Genomic DNA, 21,945 nt, shown 5'->3' with positions numbered 1-21,945 from the left:
TTTCTTCTGCCTGGAGATTTCTGCCTCCAGATGTCCATATGGCTTGTTGTCCCACTTCCTGCAACTCTTTGGTTTAAAGTCCCTTTGTCAGAAAAGCCTTCTCTGGTAAGCCTATTTAACATGGAAACCCTGCCGAACCTGGAAAGCTCTAGGTACTTTCTCTGCATCATGTTTTTTAGAGCATCTGCCACCTTCTAATATACAGATGGTCACCAACTTACAATGGTTCCACTTAAGGATTTTTCAACTTTACAATGGATTTATCAGGAGGTAACCTCATCATAAGTCGAGGAGCATCTGTGTTACATAATTTACTTAGTTGAGTTATGCATATACTGCTTTGCCAATTCATAAAATATACTGTTGCTTCTCCAAAGCTGAGATTTAGTGAAAAAATATATATTATATGAAGATGCTCTTTTAGAACATTTAGATGTGAATTGCACCTCTCAAATGTGAATTGGGCAATAAAGTTGCATCGCAATTGCCCAATTGTTAAGGTTTTGCTCTTAGATTTTTCTTTGTGTTGACCAGTTATATGTAATTACATCATTTATCAAATTTTACTATTTTTTTCTCTTTATATTTTTTCTCTTCCTCAATTTCATGCAATAAGTCTGGTTTTTGTGGGCTCCTTTTGTCTCTGACTGCTTTACAGTTCTAAGAATTAGCCTGAATAATAGTTTCGTTTTTAAATTTTATTTTCCTACACTGTGCCAGTGAAGAGATTATGCTAGGTGATTTGGAGTGGAAAGGAAGAAGGTGAAATACTTTTGAGAATCAGCAAGGAGTAGAAGAGCCCACCATATGTTCAAAGGAGGAGAAATTTGTGTTAATTACTAGGAAAACCTGCTAACTGATAGCTCTTGGGAAAGTGGCAAGACCGCAACTGTGGACTAATTAAAGAATGCCCTGGGGTAGTGGGTTGAAGTCTTGCCCTTGGGTTCTAGCTTCAGGAAAGATGCCCTTTTTTCACAGACAACTTGGGGATAGACCTTAATTCGAGGTCCCCTTAATTGGCTTGAACAATGAGGATCAAAAGTGGCCATGATACATGGGAAATTTGTGTCTGCATGAAAAATTCCAGACACTGGTGAGATTTTGAGTAGAAGGAGCCCCTGTAATACCTTAAGTTGATATTCTTACCAGCCCAGTGTGCTGGAGACTCACAGTCACTTATTAGTTCTAAAAAAATGAAGAACCAGATGTTTCTCACACCCCTGAGTTTGTAGAAGATTCACAACTGCTTCTTAGGTGTCCTTTCATCAGTTTTTCAGAACATAGATTTTTAGCTTGTGAAGTGTAAGGTGTTTGAGCAAAGTCGTGAGGCTGAGTCACTTCGAAAACCAGTGAGGAAATGTAATAGCTTTACATTGTGCACTGACTATAGAAGTCAAATTTAAAGGTATTTAAACCTATAATTATTTTCTCATAAGAAAATTTCCAAGTCACGTAATTTTAATGAAAATGGTAGAGTTCAGATACCTCCCTTGCATCTAGAATAATGCTAGCAATGCATTCTTCTAAGCATTGACAAAATTGTCAAATTCAATCCCCAAATCCCTAAACCCAGTAATCTTGTTTTCTAGAATTGATCCTCCTCAGTCTTTTCCAACAGAGCAGAATCATGCTAAAATCATGTTGGAAAAAGCCACCCCTGTATTCAAAACCCTTCAAGTGCTGCTCATCTCACTCTAACTGAAAGCCCAAATCCAGGCAGTGCTATACAAAGCCCTATATGATCTGGTGCATCCTAGTCCTCTACTCCCCGCCCCCATAGCTCATTCTGCTCCAGCTTTTCTGGCCTTGCTATTTGTCAAATACACCAGGTGTACATCTACCTAAGGACCTTTGCTATTTCCTCTGCCTGGAACCCTCTTTCCCTTAAATCCACATAACCAGCTCCACTACCTACTAGCTATGATTCAGAGCAAACTGGTTAAACTTCGGTGCCTCATTTTCCCACCTAAAAAGTGAGAAAAATAATAATAGTTACCCTAAAGCATAGTTGTAAGAATTAAATGAATTAACATATGTAAAGTACTGAGAGCAGCATGTGGCATAGAGTGAATACTACATAAGCATGTGCTAGTCTAATTTGTACTACAAGCCCCAGTGGGTTTTTTGGTTCACCTGATCACCCCTCATAAAACAAAGCTTGAATGTGCATTGTGAGGCCTTTCAATACACTTTCTGAATCCTAAAATATGAATTAATTTGATTCTTGGTGGTAAAAACAATTCTTCATATAAATTATAATTATCTCCAAAATTTTTCTTCCTAAACTACTGAAACATATTCAACAAATTTGTATATGGTAAACTCTCTGTTTGCTAATATTTGATATGTACACAAACTAATATCATACTCATAATGAGGCCTCTACAACACAAAAATACCTGAAGTGCCTTCTTGGTCATTGGTAAACATGAAAAATTATCTTCCATATATATTTAGAAATAAATATATTTTACTACAGAACTGATCATTTGAAAATTGGACACCCAGCATGAGAGGGTAAAAATAGCTCTAAATGTGGATCTGGAATATTTGGGTTTGCATATTAGCTCTGCAACTTTGCAGCTGTGTTGATGAGTAAGCAAGTTACTAATCCATCCTAAGATTTACTTTCCTTAGCTGTGAAATAGATTATGCTTACCAAGTTTATTTTTCAGAGCCATGGCAAAAATTAAACGAAATAATGTGCATCAAGATGCATTTTTAAAATCTAAATTTTAATAAAATTATAAATGTTTTCAGTATTTTCCATGTGTCATGCACTGTGCTGAATACTTTACTTAAATGATCTTAATCTCAGAAAAACAATTATTTTGTTCTATACTGATTATCCTCATTATTAGATATACTGAATCTTAGAGAGACTTCAAATAATTTGTATTTTTTAAAAAATTAAAATTTGTACACATTAGTATTTTTCCAAAATGTGTGATTGATCATGATAGTCGTTAAAAAATTGTATTAGATATCACAAAGTTCACTATATTCAGTGCAATACATATTGTGAAATAACACCCATTTATCAGCTTATAAAATAACTTTTGTTTCAACATTATTGAAATTAAGTATACTAACAATAGTTACTAAAAATATAGTAACTTTCACAAAAGACTTGACCTTTAAACTGAGGCTTTAATATATAATGAATGTGCTAAAATGTCCTCCCCTTTTGTGAGAAAGCAGGAGAGCTAGCTTTTAAATGTTTATTTCACAGGTACACTGTTCAGAATTAACCACAAGCTCTCTAAGAATTTTGAAGTCCTTTATGTTGAATATTTATACACAATATAGAAACACATTTTACCACAGCCAATATTATACACGTAGTAGGCATCGTAATTCATTGAAGGAGGGAAGAAAAAGGATTAAAAACAAAGAAACAAATACCCTTTTCCGAGTCTTCTCTTTTAGGAAAGGCCGGATCACGGTGTACAGGGCATGGATATACCATGGCTGATTAACAAAATGAATTCCTCCAAATCGTGCTGGGAAACTATCCTAGAGTAAGGATGGAGAAAAAGAAATACACTGAGAAGAATTAGGTAAAGTCATGTAGTATACAGGTTTGTTATTTCACACATTTAAATGGGATTATCTGTAGTTAGGAAGAAGAAAGAAGGAAAAACCTTACCACGTTAAACATTGTAACCTTCATACTAAAACTGAAACAATGTGTAATAAAGCAAATCCTTCTCAAGAATAGGTTGCTGATAAGAATTTCAACATTTTTAGGAGGGTGCTACTTTAAGTTTGCAAACTAACAGTCATTGCATGTCAAGAAACAAAACTAAAAGTTATTAGAGATTTATCAAATAATGAGCCTATGTTGGACAGAAGTTTCATTTATTTATGTTTAGATTAAAATGTATTTAAAGTGTTTTATTAAATTCAAAACTCATTTTATTCTCCTTATCTTATTATTTTATCAACTTTGTTTTAAACATTCTCCTTTCCTTATTTTAGCTACAAAAAAAAAAAATGCTTAATCAAAATAAAAACCTAGAGTTGTATTGAAAGAAATTTAAGGATGCATTTCACTAGGTCAAATGAAAGTCAAAACCACTGAGCTCAGCTCACAGAAGGAAAATGGAACTATCGTAAAACCAGCCTCCCCTTCAGCAAGAACCAGCCTTATGAAAGGTTTGAATCTGCAGTGGTGCAGAGAAGTGTTTTGCCTACTCATTATTAAACAAGTGCATCCCTAGTCCGCTCCAACGTTTGAAAGGAATCCTTCAGCCAAATGAATTACAATATTTGACACTGCGCTTGAGTGTGCTAAGGATGCCACATAAATGGGTTTGATTCTTATTACTTGTTCAAAGTTACACTCTAAACTGACGACAAAGGTCTGCTTTAGAAACAACGAAACCAGTAGAAGTGTCTCTCAAGAAGCATCATAATAGTTATTCTTCTAGATTCTATTTAGAGCATGAACAGAAACAAAAGAGAAGTAAAGGAAATGAAATAATTATATACATTTTATATAAATAAATGTTTTTTGAACAAGCTTCTGTGGTCAAAAGGATGCATAGCACAGCCCCATTAAAATATTTTGTTTTCATTGGGACACTTTCGAGCATTAGTGAGTTAATTTAGTAGTCTGCATATTGATTTTCAGAACTGATGAACATTATTTTGCAAAGTAATTTTTGTCTCTGAGAATAGCACTCTAAAAAACAGCAGTACTTCAAAATAAATTAATTAGAATTTGCCAAAGGTAAAATGTGTCTCCTTTTATTTCAGTGCCTTTCGTCTTTTATAAATACACAGTTTTCCTTCATCAAGAGGTTATTACAATAACAGAAATGAACCAGATAGAAAACCAGGCATTGTACATTTTTAAGTTACAAAATTTTTATATGTAAAAAGCAGATAAACAGTGTACATATAAACAATAAAGAGAACACTAAGACAAACACGTATATCTCCACACAGCTGGTAACTTTGAAGTCCACTGTATTCATATTCTTTCACCCTCTCCCACATTTTAAAATTTCATATTCCTTTGCTTATATTTTATATTTTATTTTACAAATATTATAAATTTATAAACTTTATTTTTTGTAAATTTTATATTTCATATGTTTTATTTATTATATTTTGTATTTCACTATATATATGTCCTCCTAAAATATACTGTTGTTTCTTAAGTAATTAAGCTTTATAAAAATGTTGTTAAAGTGTATATATTCTTCTGTTGTCATATCATTTTAGAGGTTCATTGTGTATGAGGTTTATACACATGGTGTGTAGCTCTAATTCATTGTCACTGCTGTATAGTACATCATAGTATGGTACACTATAATTAATTTATTTTCTTCTGTCCATGCTTTTTGTTTGTTTTGCCATTACCATTATTGCTGCTCTGAAGACATCATTTTTAGACGCATCTCTTGTGCATGTTCAAGTGTATTGTAGGGTATTTATCTAAAAGTGTTAACGTTGAATCAGAGTGTATCTATTTCAACTGTACAAAATTGTAAGAGCACTTGTACCAATTTATACCACTCCTTCCCCAAGTAATACATGAAAGTTCCAGCTGTTCCATATACCAAAACCGATATTGTCAATCTTTCTAATTTTTGCCAAATTAGTGGGTATAAAACAGATTCTCATGTGACATTAACTGCCAGTTTCTTGATCTTTGCTCATTTTGTTTAATTTTATCAGTAATAACACTGTTTAATAGCATGCACATTTTATACACAGGTATTTTATTTCTAAATCCTGAACAGTTTGAATTTATTGTTTGCTATCTTTACTTTGTTCATGGCATCTTGTATATGGTTAACTCATATTTGGTTAATATTAATTACTGGGAATCCTGAAGGAGCTGGCTCGAGGATGCCTTTCTCTAGCTCCTGTTATGTGCTATCAACCTGGTACAGCTTCAGTTTAATTTCCCATCCTGAGACTTCCCTGACTGCAATGTATTTTCAAATCCTAGACCCATATGAGACAATTATGGCCTCATATTACCAAGAGAGACTATTATCATCAACATCATTGTTAATACTGATATTATTATTACTATTATTACTTTTCCACCTGGATATGGGAGTGACAGAGAGGTTTCCTTAAAGGCTTCCTGGCCAGAAGAGTTTTCCTATCACCACATTTTCCTAAGGGTGTAGCACCTGGAGGAATGTAGGGTTTCACGTCCAGTCCACCACTAGTTCTCAACATGTGCAAGCCTCTTCTGTGCTCATGAGCACCCCACACCCTAGGCAACCATACTCACTAAAGCTCTAAGCTCTTGTGCTTAACAGATTACTTGCCCCCAGAACTTCATAGGCTTCACCTATGTTCCTGTATTTTTCTTGAAGGTTTGTGTGTGTGCTTGGCTTAAGATGACTCGTCTCATGTTCCTGAGAGTTCAGCAATGCACGTGGAAGTATTTTGTTGTGATGGATCCAACATTTTGGTACTTCAAAGCAGGAAGATCTTTAAAACTTTTTAACCTGCTGTATTGCCTGATGTGGATCTACTTAATAAGTTTTAAATATATAATCCTGAATAAGCATTTAATTTCTAGAACAAAACTGAATGAACACCATCTATCAAAGCTATTAAGCCAAAAGTCTGAGCTCAAGTGATTCTTCAACTCTGAGAATCACAGGGAAGCCGTGTTTCCTCTCTCCTGAAAAAAACAGATATGCACACATTTACACACGACTTTCACATGATGGATACATCTTTAGATATACAACAACTTGATCAGTACCAAATCACAGTTGAGGCAAAGTGAAAGAGTAGGGAAATCTGTGACTTTGCAAACAAGTAGATCTAGCTTAAAAGTCTGCCTTGAAGCTACCTCTCAGGCATCAAAGTCCAAAACAAGAAATGAGTGTGATCCTACTCATTTCCAATCATGCCCCCAGTCTTGCAGTATTTACCCATTGCCTCTATGGGGTTTTATATCCTTCTTCCACATGATGCCAGTGTGATCCCACTAAAATCCAAAACCCACTCCCTCCAGCGCAGGTCTCTTCCCTGAATCCCCTTCATGTCTGCTGACACTGTGCTGTCTTACAGCTTGTTGACTTAGCTCTCTCCCATGCACCTACCACGTCCTTCCCTTCTTTACTGTATGATCTATCTTAGTAATCCCTTAAGACTTAGCTCAGGGAACATCATCTCCAAGAAGATCCCTTTTTGATCCCTTCTCTCTCTCTGACCCACTGCTCACCCATAAAAAGCCTGCCCTCTGCCATCACCAGCACAGTGCCTGAGTCCATCACATGCCACATGACCCTGAAATTGTCTCTTTGCCTGCCTCCACTCCTAAATTGTGAGCTCTCTGAGCAGAGAGATTGTGTGTTCTCCATGGTCAATCGGTGCTGGCCTGGAATCCGTTTCCACTCAGGTCATGCCCCACCCTACAGGACAAGGTATGTCCCTACAGGACAAACATGATTCTAAATGGGAGAGTTCTGCCAACACGATGCACTTGAGCAAGATTTAAAAGGCCAAAGGGAGGCAGCAGTCACCTTTTTGCCAAAGCGGTAGCTACTAAGCGGGCTTTTAGCTGAGAGATTGTGTTAGAGTGAGCAGGACTGAAGCCATGCTGGGACCTAAAATCTCCTGGGCTGTAGGAAAATTTCAAAGGACATAGATTTTTGCTTAGCATGCATTTTTCTGAGTTCCCCCTTTTCCCATGGTTATTTGCTATTTTGCAGATGACATTATTTACGTAAATGTGAAGTTGTTTTCCAGTCAGCCTAAAACTACAGACTTGCCATGAGACATATACTGTCCAGACCTGGAGAAACCAAAGAAGACATGAATACAGGTATGCCGATTCCACTCTGAAGCAAATCAAAATCCAGCAGGGCCCTAAGATAATATTAAGGACAAGAACAGAATCCAGAAGGAGACTTAGAGAGAATTTGCACCTGGCCCCTTACCCAATCCCCTCTCCTGTTTTTCATTTTCCACATTCCATCCTCTCAACCCACTCTTTAAAAACCCCTCAGTAAATCTGAGCCTTTGAGATGATTTTAGTCTAGTCATTCTCCTTCAGGTTTAGCAGAGAGATGGGTTAGACTAACATCTCTCCTTAGACCACTGGTATTCTTGAATAAAAGCTAACTTCCATTTTCACCATCAATTTGACTTTTGGGCCATTTGTTTTTGTTTAGGGCAGGCAGCCAGACTCGGGTTCAGTAACAAGATTTTGGTGAGCCTAAGCAGAGAGCTGAATGCCCTGGGGTAACAGATTTTGGCGAGCCAAGCCAGGGTTTTTGCACAGGACAGGCCACGGACTTGGGTTCTGTAACAATTACTTGCAGCAGTCAGTGTCTGGATCTCACCTTCTTCTTTTTAGGTGCCACTTAGGAGGTGAGAGCCCTCTGGGACAGCAGCAACACAGGTGGGCACAGTGGTTTCTTATCTGTTAAATCACATCTGCAGGAGTATGACCTCAAAACCAAGAGTCTAGTAGCAGTCCTCCCTAATGCCCATCGCTCCAGCTCTTCCAATGAGGTTTGAAACACTAGCTGCCTTTATTAGATCCATTTTTCTTTAACTATCCAGAAAGAGTTCTGTTTTATGTACTGACCCCAGAACCAGTCTGTGTCTGGATTCATCTCTGTGCTCCCAGTATTTCAAAAACGTGTGTGTGTGTGTGTGTGTGTGTGTGTGTGTGCGTGTGTGTGTGTGTGTATCACAGCAGAGCTAGAGGAATGTTCATTGAATGGACTAGGCTCTGATAGTTACTGTTTAAGGAAACTATCTTCTCTGAGCCACAATTTCCTTATCTGTAAAATGTGAACAACATTTCATAAAACTGCTAATAGCTGATGATCTCTGTTCATGACTAAGCATACCCCCTAGACACGGGGATACCATATTAACTATCAACCCCACTTTACAAATGTGGAAATGACCAGGGAGGTAATTTTATTTTTTTATTTTTTATTTTTTTAAAAATGTTTACTTTAATAAGTAGAAAGCACATAAACAATTAGGTAAGCTTGTGGAGAAGCTGACCAAGATACATAAATTAGGAGATATAAGTGTCCATCTTAATTTTCTATATTTCATTTTTTTTGGTTTATTAAAGTTGTTTAATATACAATTTCTCATTTGTTATTTTGGATGTCCTTTATCATAAAGTCAATTCTTTTGTTTGATGATAAACAGCAGCCACAGTGATTATTTTGGACCTCTACATTGGATAAATTCAATTTCTTCTTGAGACACAAGTTTCCTTCTGTATTTCTGAGGTAATGATTTTAGTATTTGTGCAGTGTCTGGTGGACCTTGATGCATGAGCAAATCTACTGATTTCCTTCCCTTAGAATGCTGTGAAATTGCAGAATGAGATGGTACCCCTGCTGATCTCAAAGCTTCTGATACATTGGGTTTAGGATTGTCTCTTCTGTCAGGGAACCTTATTAATGGAGTATGTGGCTTGACTACCTACATGACCCCACTGGCAGATGCTATTTTGCTGCCCATCTTGACCTCTGACGAGGTAATTTTATAATGCAGCTTAATGGGCAACTGTTTGGCTCTAAATAGCAGTACATAGTACAAAATAATGATCAAAATAACAACATATAATATGCTGGTCATTGACTCTCCTGGCCACATTGGAGACAATAAAATAAGAGATGCCCCACAGTTAGTGAGAGTGCAACCAAGATGGGATGAGGAAAGGTAACAGAATTTCTACCTCCCCAAGTTTTCACCGATTCACCCGCTACCATTCGTTTTTTAACTTCAGCAGAATCTTCTTGATTCACAGATTGTCTTGCCTGAATGTTTCAGTCAATCAAAAGTTGGCCTGCCAAGGTTCTAGTAGAATTCAGAGTTTCTATGAGCTTCTGTAGAACTTCACACAGAAGTAAATTTCCTTCTTTGGGAGAAGATGGATTTGGAAGTAACTTCAGCATGCAATTGTGAGTTTCTTCAAGAGTATACTGCTATGGGCAACAATTGCAAAATGAGTTGTCAAAGCAAGTTGTCTACTTTCTTCTCATTGGCACTATAAACACTATAAATGGGGAAAATATATTTCTATGTATATATCAGTGAATTGTTCATATATTTCTAGCAAAAATATGTTTGCCTCAAATATTTAGTTATTCAAGAAGAAAAATGAGAGAATCTAAACTATTAGCATATTATTCAAATTTTTAAATTAATTTTGATAAATTATAAAAATTGTGTATTAATACTATTACAAGTAATATTGTTAGATTTGCCAACAAAATATATAGATATAATTTCTGGTACAATCAGGATACAGTTTGCAGGCAGAAATGAAAGCAAAATGCACTTTTCTATGAGAATTAAATTCACAACTTACATCCTGTTTTATAAGGAAGACTGTCTAGGGTTCCTAAACCAATCATTTGTGTTAACAAGTGTCCTCAGTGTAAATATAGGAAGAAATTGTATGTGTAACTCAGCTACTCAGAATTAAATCTATCAGTCTTGTTTAAATGTCATTTTCTTTTCTCTCTTTCTTATACATTTTTGAAACACTTAGCTTCAACTATTAGATGTACCATAGCAAAGGGTATACAGTGATAAATTAGAGCACTCAGCACTTAGAAATTACACCTTTAATTCTATACCTTTACTCATAAAGTTATACTAAAATCCAAAATAGTGCATTATTCCTTTATGATGCTTTTAGTATAAATATAAAACATTTTTAATATAGACATATTGAATACAAAAGAAGTATAATTCTAAAAAGTCACTCATAACCTTACTAGCCAGAAACAAAAGCAATACTCTATACATCATGGTGTATGCTTCTAGTTTTTTTCAGTTAAGTATTACATAAATGACATGAACCTCTATGTAGCCGTCTGGAGTTATGATAGTAGTTATTTATAATGGCTCATAGGTGTACACAATATATAACATAACTCTCTCTGAAAGTATGCCTTGGTATAAAAAATAAGAGTTGTCATTGTAGCAGCTGGTACTTCTGGTTCCTTCAAGAACATCACTATTAGCCTCCTTCGGATGTGTTTAAAGTTCTTAAGTTTGGTCTGTCTTGACATGCTAACTACACCATGTTTTCCTAAACGTGTCTTTGGAGAGTATCTTTTTTAGACCGTATAACGGTATTTGCAAACCTCGTATCATCTTTTAGAATGTTGTATTAGCTAGTTTTCTACATGTCCCACCCATCTTGTAGAAGGTTCAGGTACCTGAAGGAAGTCATGCTTTTTCTAGTTTCAAATCCCTCCTCCCCTGTTCCACCAGGATCTGGAAGTGATAAGAATGGTGCTAGAGTTGTGATCCCACATATTCAGTCTCATCTTTAAGTGAACAGACAGATCCACGAAAGTCACTCACTTGCTTTCACGAGGAAACAAAGATTTTTACCAAAACATTCCCAATAGTGTCTTCTGCCAAACTGAGAAGAGACAGCCAGGAAACTGTTCAAATACTAGCTAATTGGAATGTCTTTTTCTAAGCCTGTCTTATAACTGCTAATGAACCATATTTAAATGAATGCAAATAACAGATTGGAAACAAAGGATCTGACCCTCATGAGGAGATAAGAGTTTAAATTGGGATGGCTCACATGGAGAAGGATGCTTCACCTTCCTTTTCTTAACTTCTAACTCCATTCAAGTCTCATGCTATCCAGGGAGACATATAATAAAGGAGCTTGGTTAGATGCAAAGAATTAGTTAGAAGCAAAATTTTACCAAAAACAAAAATATATAATAATTGCTTGATATGTAGGGAAACAATAATAAATAACATTTTCTACAACCAGTTTGTTTAACACTTAGGAGTTTGTCATTAGAAAAAAGTTGATTGAATGGTTAAAAAAAATGAACAGTCAATTCCTTCAAACAAGTCTAGCTCCAAAGATATATGACATTGTATTTCAAAATAAGCACTTAGCAAGGCTTTCTATTTGATGAACAATCTCTGAAACAAAATATGCGTAAGTCACATATTTAAATTTTCTTGATTTCTCAGAAAACAGTGTCTTACTTTTAACAAGGTTTTAAGAAAGCAGCATGGATTCATCATTATGAATCATCTAAAGTAGTGATTAAAGGAATACATTAATTTACCATTAATATGTGGCTTTATATGTAAAATTCTCTTTAGAATTTTCAAGTTTTGAAATAAGAATACATTTTGAAATAATGGTTTCCTCTCAAATGTTAAAATTCCAAATCCAAATATGCACTAAGATGCAGATAACCTTTTAGGTTAGATTTTTAAATTTGACACTGATGTTCTAGGTTTGCACTTGCATACTTTACAGTATCTGTTTGAAGACCCTTGGCAAAATGTCAGCTATTGTTTAAATTGTCTGTCATGAAAACAAGTGTGTCAACATGTATTTCTCTTAAGGGTTGTCAATGGAATGTGCTCTACCCAAAGGCAAACATATCATTTCTGACATTTCTATTAAAGAAAATAGTCATTTCCCCCATCCTATATGCATAATGTTTGGTTAAAGAAGACTTCATGACACGTGACTCCTAGAAAATCTCTCTTTTGCCCTGTCACTCTCCTTTTACGAAATTCAGTTTCTATTACAGAGATTTACTAGCTTTGCTCTTTTTCAGTTCTGTCTGAGGGTGTCCTCTGACTTGTTGGTTTGCCTTTTTTACATTAATTAGAAATGATGCCCAAGTACAATGTGTTTCCCAATAGTCTCCTCTATAGGTTGCATAAAGAAAAGCTTAGAGGGACATACCCTCTCAATAAGCACTACCAGGAAACCTGCCATAGGTTTTAAAGAATCATGTCCTTAAAATTGTGGGTGGGTATGTGCTGTAGGGAGAGCAGGTCTCACACCAACATTTTGAAGGCAAAGGAATTTGACTACATTGCTTTGATGCTTCTATAATCAGTGCTGTATTTATAGTCTGGAAAAAGAAAGTTTTTCAACTTCCACTCGAGAGGACTAGGAGGAATCTTCTGAGGCCACTCAGAACACAGTGGTGGTCAAGGCTGCTTCAGTTTATGAAGCTATAGGGCCAAACAAAGACACAGAGTTACACTTTCCTTATCCAAGATGGCACACAGTTGTCTTCTGCCCATGTGAAAATAAAAGTTTTGTAATGTTCTTATTGTTGAATCTTAATATAGACTATCATTTCAGAATTTTTAATTTTGTGTTTAAAAATCTAAAACAAAAAAATATTAATATAGTTGGTTTGTTTAAATCTACAACAAATAACCTCATTTCTTCTTTCACCACTAAGTCACCACTTGTAAATAAGGGTTATATATTGTTCTATAAAGAAAAGAAAAAGGGCACCGCACAGGTGAGCCTGCCAGCACCAGCCAGCCAGCTAGCAGAACAACACGGCTCCACACGGTCCCCCCACCCCACCGCCATGGACCCATGCAGGGGGGGAGCTCAAGGCCCCGCCCCACTTCCCCAAACCAGCACCAGACAGCCAGCGGAACTGCATGGCTCCACGTGGCCCCTCATCCTGCCTCAGACCCAGGGGGGAGCAGCAGCCTACAGATCCAACCCACCGAGTTTGGCCCAGCAGAACTCCATGCATTAGGGTCTCATTCTACGACCACAGAGTCTAGAATGGGAACCAAGTTGGTTTAACATAATCACCACCACAACTACTGTCAAGTAAGACCGTTCACCCCCCGCAGTAGCAACGAAGGCCATTCCATAGCCAACTTCAGTGTAATAGAAGAAGCAAACCCCCTAACAAATGACCAAGCATCAGTGAAAAAACACTAGAAGTACAAACAATAAAGAAGAAACGACACCACCGAAAGAATACAGTAATGCCCCAAAGTCAGACTCCATGGAATAGGGAATCCTTGAAATGTCTGAAAAAGAATTTCGAGTAATGATCCTAAGAAAACTTGAAGAAATAAAGGAAGAATCCATTAGAGAACACAATGAAACAAGAAAAAAACATCCAGAATATGAAGGAGTAAATATACAAAAGGATTAATACCATAAAAAAGAGTGTAGTAGAACTTCTAGAAATGAAAGACTCACTCAATGAAATAAAAAAACACAACTGAGATCTTGTGCGGCAGGGTAGAGGAAGCAGAAGAAAGAATATCAGAGCTTGAAGATGATCTTTTTGAAATAACTCAGGCAGACAAAAAATAAAGAAAAAAAGAATTTAAAATAATGAGGAAAACCTAAGAGACATAGCAGGCAATCTCAAGTGCTCTAGCATCTGAATTGTGCTTATTTCTGAAGGGCAGAAGAAGGGAAAAGGTATTGAAAACCTACTCAAGGAAATAGTAACAGAAAACTTCCCAGGTGTAGGGTGAGATACAGACTTTCAAATCCAAGAAGCTCAAAGTCCCCAAACAGATTCAACCCAAAAAGATCCTCCCCAAGACATATTATAATTAAATTTGCAAAGCTCAAAAACAAAGAGAGAATTCTACAATCAGCAAGAGAAAAGCGTCAGGTCACTTATAGGGGAACCCCCATCAAACTAACAACAGACTTCTCAACCAAAACCGGCCAGAAGAAAGTGGAACGATACATTCAAAATACTAAAAGAAAAAAACTGCCAGTCAAGAATTCTTTACCCAGCAAGGCATTTCCTTCAGAAATGAGGGAGAAATAGTATATTTCCCAGACAAACAAATTTGTGGGAATTCACCACCACATGATCAGCCATGCAAGAAATTCTTAAGGGAGTCATTCATCTGGATTCTGAATAATGGTGACCATCAACATGAATACACAAGACAGAGCAAAACCAACAGTTAAAATAAAACAAAATGCAGCAAGAAAGAGAAAGAAGCTAAACCATTCCACCTTAAATCCCCAACTCACATTGGAGAAGAGAAATAAAAGGAGAAATGATGATCAAAAGATATTTAAACCACCTAAGCATGTAGCAATTAAATGACAGGAATTAAACAACACTTCTCAATAACTACTCTAAATGTCAATGGACTAAATTCCCCATTCAAAACACACAGACTAACTGACTGGATTAAAAAGATAGACCCAAATATATGCTGTCTTCAAGAGACCCATCTCACCTGTAAAGAAACTCATAGACTAAAAGTGAAAGGATGGAAAAAGATATATGATGCAAATGGAAACCAAAAACAAGCAGGAGTAGCTATTCTTATATCAGGCAAAATAGACTTTAAACCAAAAAACATTTAAAAAGACAAAGAAGGCCATTATATAATTATAAAGGTAACTATCCAGCTAGAAGACATAACAATCATAAACATGTATGCACCCAATACCGGAGCACCCAGATATATCAAACATTCTTAGACCTAAAGAAGGATATAGGTCCTAATACATTAATAGTGGGTGATCTGAACACCCCTCTCTCAGTATGGGACAGGACTTCCAGGCAACAAATCAACAAAGAGACACAGGATTTAATCTACACCCTAGACCAACTGGACTTGGCAGATATATACAGAACATTTCACCCAACAGCTAAAGAATACACTTTCTTCTCATCAGCTCATGGTACATTTTCCAAGATAGACAAATATTAGGTCACAAATCAGTCTCAGCAAATTTTTAAAAAATTGAAATCATTCCAACAAATTTTTCAGACCATAATGGACTAAAATGACATAAACAATAAGCAAATCAGTGGAAGATATACAAATACATGGAAAATAAATAACAGGCTCCTGAATGACCTATGAGTCTAAGAAGAAATTAACAGGAAATCAAAAAATTTCTAGAAACTAATGAAAATAAAGATACATCATACCAAAACTTGTGGGATACTGCAAAAGCAGTACTAAGAGGAACACTTACTGAAGTAAATGCTTAATCAAAAAATGGAAAGACTCCAAATAAATGACCTAATGCTATGCCTCAAAGAACCTGAAAAACAACAACAATCCAAACCTAAAGGCAGTAGTCAGAAAGAAATGATTAAGATCAGAGCAGAACTAAATGAAATAGAGACCCCCCAAAATAGAAAAGATTAACAAAACTAAAAGCTGTTTTTTCAAGAAGATAAACAAAATAGACACACCATTAGCTAGATTAACAAAAAAAAAAAAAAAAAAAAGAGAGAATACCCAAATAACAAAAATCAGAAATAAAAAGGGAGACATTACAACTGACACCACAGAAATACAAAGATTCATTAGAGACTATTATAAACAACTGTATGACAACAAATTTGAAAATCTGGAAGATATGGATAAGTTTCTAGACACATATAATTTACCACGATTGAACCAAGAAGATATAGAAAACCTGAACCAACCAACAACAAGCAAGGAGATTGAAGCAGTAATTAGCAATCTTCCAACAAAAAAAGCCCAGGTCCAGATGGCTTTTTTTTCTTTTCTTTTCTTTTTTTTTTTTTAGGTCCAGATGGCTTTACAGCTGGATTCTATCAAACTTTTAAAGAGGAGTTAATACCAATTTTCATGAAATTGTTCCAAAAAATTGAAACAGACTCTACTCTCCCAAACTCATTCTATGAGGCCAACATAAATCTGATACCAAAACCAGATAAAGAGACACAACGATAAAAGAAAATTATAGGCCAATACCCTTGATGAACCCAGATGCTAAAATCCTCAACAAAATACTAGCAATCAGAATACAGCAACATATTAAAAAAATTATACACTATGATCAAGTGGGATTCATCTCAGGGATGCAAGGATGGTTCAACATATGAATAAATGTGATACATCACATCAACAAGCTCAAGGAGAAAGACCATATGATTATCTCAATAGATGCTGAAAAGAATTTGACAAAATTCAACATTCCTTCATGATAAAGACTCTCAATAAATTAGGCATAGAAGGAAAATATCCTAACACAATAAAAGCCATTTATGACAAGCCCACCACCAGTATTACTCTGAATGGGGAAAAATTGAAGGCCTTCCCCTTAAGGACAGGAACAAGACAAGGATGTCCACTCTCACCACTTCTATTCAACATAGTGCTGGAGGTCCTAGCTAGAGCAATCAGGCAAGAGAAAGAAATAAAGGGACTCCAGATTGAAGAAGATGAAGTCAAACTTTCCCTATTTGCAGGTGACATGATAATATATATAGAAAAACCTAAAGACTTTATCAAAAAACTTCTAGAGCTGGATAATGACTTCAGTAATGTTGCAGGATACACAATAAGTGCCCAGAAAACAGTAGCATTTATATACTGAGACAATGAATTAACAGACAGAGAAATAAAGAAAGTAAGCCCATTTACAATTGTCACCAAAAAAACACAATACCTAGGGATCAATTTAACCATGGAGGTTAAAGACCTCTACAATGAGAATTTACAAACCACTTCTGAAAGAAATTAAAGAAGACACCAAAAGATGGAAAGATATTCTGTGCTCTTGGATTAGAAGAATTAACATTGTGAAAATGTCTATACTACCCAAAGTGATCTACAGATTCAATGCACTCCCCATCAAAATACCAATGACATTCTTCACAGAGATGAAAAAAGCTATCTTACCTTTCATATGGAAAAAAAGAAGACCCCAAATAGCCAAAGCAATCCTGAGCAAAAAAAAAAAAAAAAAAGCCAGAGGCATACCTCTGCCTGACTTCAAATTATACTACAAAACTATTGTAACCAAAACAGCATGGTACTGGTATAAAAATAGACATTCAGACTAGTGGAGTAGAATAGAGAACCCAGAAATCACTCCTCAGACTTATAGCCATCTGATATTAGACAAAGGCAACAAAAATCTACATTGGGGAAAAGATTGTCTCTTCAACAAGTGGTGCTGGGAAAACTGAATATCCATATGCAGAAGAATGAAACTTGATATGCATCTCTCACCATACACTAAAATCAACTCAAAATGGATTAAAGACCTAGGTATAAGACCTGAAACTGTAAAATTACTAAGGGAAAATATAGGGGAAACACTTCAGCAGTTAGGTCTGGGCACAGGCTTTATGAACATGAGCCCAAAAGCACAAGCAGCAAAAGAAAAAATAAACAAATGGGACTATATCAAACTAAAAAGTTTCTGCACAGCAAAAGAAACAACCAACATAGTGAAAAGACAACATACAGAGTGGGAGAAAATTTTTGCCAACTATGTATCTGACAAGGGACTAATATCCAGAATATACATAGAACTCAAGCAATTATACAGTAAAAAAATAAATGACCCAATTAAAAAATGGGCAAAGCAGCTGAATAGACATTTTTCAAAGGAAGACATACAAATGGCCAACAGATACATGAAAAAATGCTCAACATCACTAGTCATCTGGGAAATGCAAATTAAAACCTAATTGAGATACCACCTCACTCTAGTTAGACTGGCTATGATCAAAAAGAAGCGCAATAACAAATGCTGGCGAGAGTGTAGAGAGAAGGGAACACTACTGCACTGTTGATGGGAATGCAAATTAGTACAACCACTTTGGAAAAAAATTTGGAGGTTTCTTAAACAACTACAGATAGATCTTTCATATGATCCAGCAATCCCTCTTCTGGGTATATATCAAGAGGAATGGAAATCATCATGTCGAAGGGATACCTGCACTCCCATGTTTATTACAGCTCTGTTTACAATAGCCAAGATATGGAACCAATCTAAATGTCCATTAATAGATGATTGGATAAGGAAACTGTGGTATATATACACTATGGAATACTACTCTGCCATAAAAAAGAATGAAATACTCCTATTTGCAACAACATGGACGAACCTGGAGAAACTTAAGTTGAGTGAAACAAGCAAAGCACAGAGGGATAAATATCTCAAGTGCTCACTCATCTGTGGGAGCTAAGAGAGAAAGGAAGGCAGGAAAGAAAGACCACAGTAGTCCCATGATCCAATAGAGGGAGGGAACATTCCTAGGTCTACAAATTGAAGTTAAGGGGAGACAGGGAGGGGGAGGTTGTGGGATAATTGGAAGGGGACAAAGGGTACAAACGCAATTTCTGGTAATGGGTATGTCCCCAATATGAATCTGGCCCCCACATCATGGGCAGGAGGGGGGACAATCAGCTTTGTATCTCATGAATATTCTAAATAAATACATAAATAAAAGAACAGATAGTAAACTTTTATAGGTAAACATGATTGTTAAAGAATAAAGATAGATACAATTTCACATAGCATGGACAAAAATAAAAATTATTACAAATTCTAATTTTTATAAGGATCTGAAAATGAGTTTAGTCATGTACTTTTCAAATTTGGTAGATTATTATTATTCAATCAAATCAATGTAAGAAATAAATAATAATTCTAACTCTTTGTATGTAACAGAAAAAAAAGAACTAGGTGACTTAAAATTACTTTTTTATGAGATAAAAGTAGAAAATACTGGCTTTTGGGGGTTTTTTAAATGTAACCTACTCCAAATAGAGTCATAATATTGAAGTATAGTAGGATTTTATATTTAAAATGTTAATAATTTTATTTGATTTTGAAAGCAGTTGGGATGGCTTTCAGATGTTAATGCAAATATTGGTTTTATTAATAAAAATGTCTACATTAAAAAAATACTTTAAAACTACAAAATATACATGAAAACAATGCTTAGATTATGTAGCAGTTCTAACATATTCTAATCCTTCTTCCATATTATTTTCAAAAGAGATCATCAGAACCTTCCCAGACATAAGAAGTATATTAAGAAGTATCTTTGGATACCAAACTATCCTTAAATCTTACTTGGTCTAAGATGTGGCCAAGCTGAGTTTCACAGTTCTTCGTTTCTTAGATATTCACTAATGACAAAAAATAAAATGTCTCTCTGTTGAAAAAAGAAAAAGAAAAGAAAAAAACACTTTAATCCTTCTTTTTTCCTTCTTTTCCTGCTATGTTTTGAACACATGTACTAAAACAATCTGTAACACTCTTGGCTTCTAGGTTCCAGTGATAAATCCACTTAACTACTAGAAAAATGTGTCTCTGTCAGCAAAAGTACCCCTGTCCTTCCCCTCCAGCCACGTACACATATATAGAGAGAGATTATTATGGAGAGAAAGCTTACTTGAGTACATTATGACCATATGGTAAGGATCTCTAAAATCGTGGGCTAGAACTGATTAGGCTATCTCAAAATCTCAGGTATATCCCAATTCCATACAAACATTATTTTGTTATTGCTTCTGTGTGCCCACAGTTGATCACTTGGTGCTAGCTAACTACTCTTCAAATACACTCAAGAACACAATTACTCTCCAAATACACAAAGGACCCTGGAACACCATGTAGATGCATTTGTATGGATAAATCCTTATACCTGGATAAAGCGCTCAGCTTACATTGGGGACTCGATGGTATCGATTTTGCATATGGAGGAGAAAGTCTGCTCTTTAGGACAGAAAAATACAGACAACTTAAAGTGGAGCATTATATAAAGTATTCTTCTTCAAAAGAGCTTTACCTAGCTAAAACTATTTCCCAAAGTAAAACTAACACTTAGTTTGTAACATCTTTAGTTATCATATACTGAATGGGCAAGAAGATCTTTCGTGAGCAAAACAGATGTGGTATTCTCACCAGCTGCTTTTCCTGTCTGAGAAAGTTGATAACAGATTGAAGCAAATCACAGCCACACAGCCTCAACATGAAGATGGAAAGCTGATTTAAGTCAGTCACTGCTGGCGTGTGCTGATACAATCAGGGAGCAACACAGGATAAAGAACATGACAAGAAGCCATTCTCACACCTTCTCACAATCCATGAAGTACCAACTTCAATTGAGTATAACAGCAGGAGGGAACTCAAAGTAAAAACTCCCACCTCATAAAAATGTGACATGATCACATTCCTAAGTCAGGCTCTTTTATGCTTGCTAGAGCATGGTGCTGACAATACCAAGGTCAAGGATTTAGCTCCCCATACTGGCCAGCCACCAAAATAAAATAAAATAAATGAATAGCAAGGGTAACAAACAATTGTATCATTTCTAATAAAAATAGAATGGGTAGCAATTTTCTATGACCTGTAGTAATGCTTGTAGCTCCAATCAACATGTCAGCTGACAGCAGGAAGGCCTTACTGTTGCTATTCCAGTCAGTATATGAATAATGGATTAAAGGTCTCCCACTTGACTCTTAAACTACTTTAGATAACACACATTCAGAAGTGCTGATGGTCTCATATCCAAAATTGCCAAAGGGGAGTAAATCAGCACAACTTTCGCTAGAGGGACCTAGAAGAACAAATCATGATAGGAATCAGGCAAAAGTCTCTTAAGGGATATTTCAGGACATTCCCACCTACTTCAGGCATGTGCAACTAGCCAAAATCATTTTTAATAATGAAACAATGCTGCAAGGGTTTGCTGAGACAGAAACTGTCATTCTGTTGAGAGAACATAAATTGGTAAAACACTCCTGAAAGAAACTTCAAAACATACTCGTTATATCCCTAATGTTGCTTCTAGACATCAATTATAAGAAAATTATCACTAATTTGGACAAAATTTTATGTGCAAGAATGTCTGTTTCATTTTTGTATTTTATAATTAGGAAAACATTGGAATCAATTTAAAGTTACTTCAACAAAAGAGTGAAAAAATGAATACTATTAAAGAACCATTAAAATAGCATTTTCAAAGAATTCCTATTAACAAAAAAATAATCAAACTAATGTTAGGTTAATAAATCAGGGAAAAAGTTAATTCATTTTAAAAAGGAACATAAAAGAAAAGTCTTGGAAGAATATATCAAAATATTAACCTAATTAATTCTATGTAATAGAAAATAGATGTTTTACTTTTTGTACTTTCTGTATTTCTCAAATATTCTGAAATATGCATGCATGTATGTATACACACTTAAAAATATGTATTCTAGTAAAATATCACATTCTCTTAAAAATTAGCACAAAGACAACAACACATAGCACTCTAAGCATCAATTACATTTCACAAATATTTACCGAAAACTACTCAAGGCTGGGAAATGTAAGGAAAATGTGAATGACACAGTCCCTACCTTGAAGGAGTTTATATTTTGGTAAGAAAAAGAATAAAT

General features: G+C 35.5%; 1 protein-coding gene and 1 pseudogene across 1 annotated transcript in view; both read right to left on the bottom strand.

Moving 5' to 3' along the window:
* The window catches only part of CLVS2 (clavesin 2), a 77,306-nt gene that overhangs the window by 12,177 nt on the left and 43,184 nt on the right, over nucleotides 1-21,945 (bottom strand). Inside the window, exon 3 of the mRNA XM_063098422.1 lies at nucleotides 3,406-3,516. Coding sequence (XP_062954492.1) covers nucleotides 3,406-3,516 — 111 coding nt within the window. The remainder of the gene's footprint in view (nucleotides 1-3,405; nucleotides 3,517-21,945) is intronic.
* LOC134377676 (alpha-ketoglutarate dehydrogenase component 4-like) lies at nucleotides 9,175-9,480 on the bottom strand (annotated as a pseudogene).

The sequence above is a fragment of the Cynocephalus volans genome, chromosome 5, assembly GCF_027409185.1.
Source record: "Cynocephalus volans isolate mCynVol1 chromosome 5, mCynVol1.pri, whole genome shotgun sequence".
In the NCBI taxonomy this organism is placed as follows: domain Eukaryota; kingdom Metazoa; phylum Chordata; class Mammalia; order Dermoptera; family Cynocephalidae; genus Cynocephalus; species Cynocephalus volans.
Note: the sequence above shows the minus strand (reverse complement) of the source record. Positions and strands in the feature narration are given on the sequence as shown.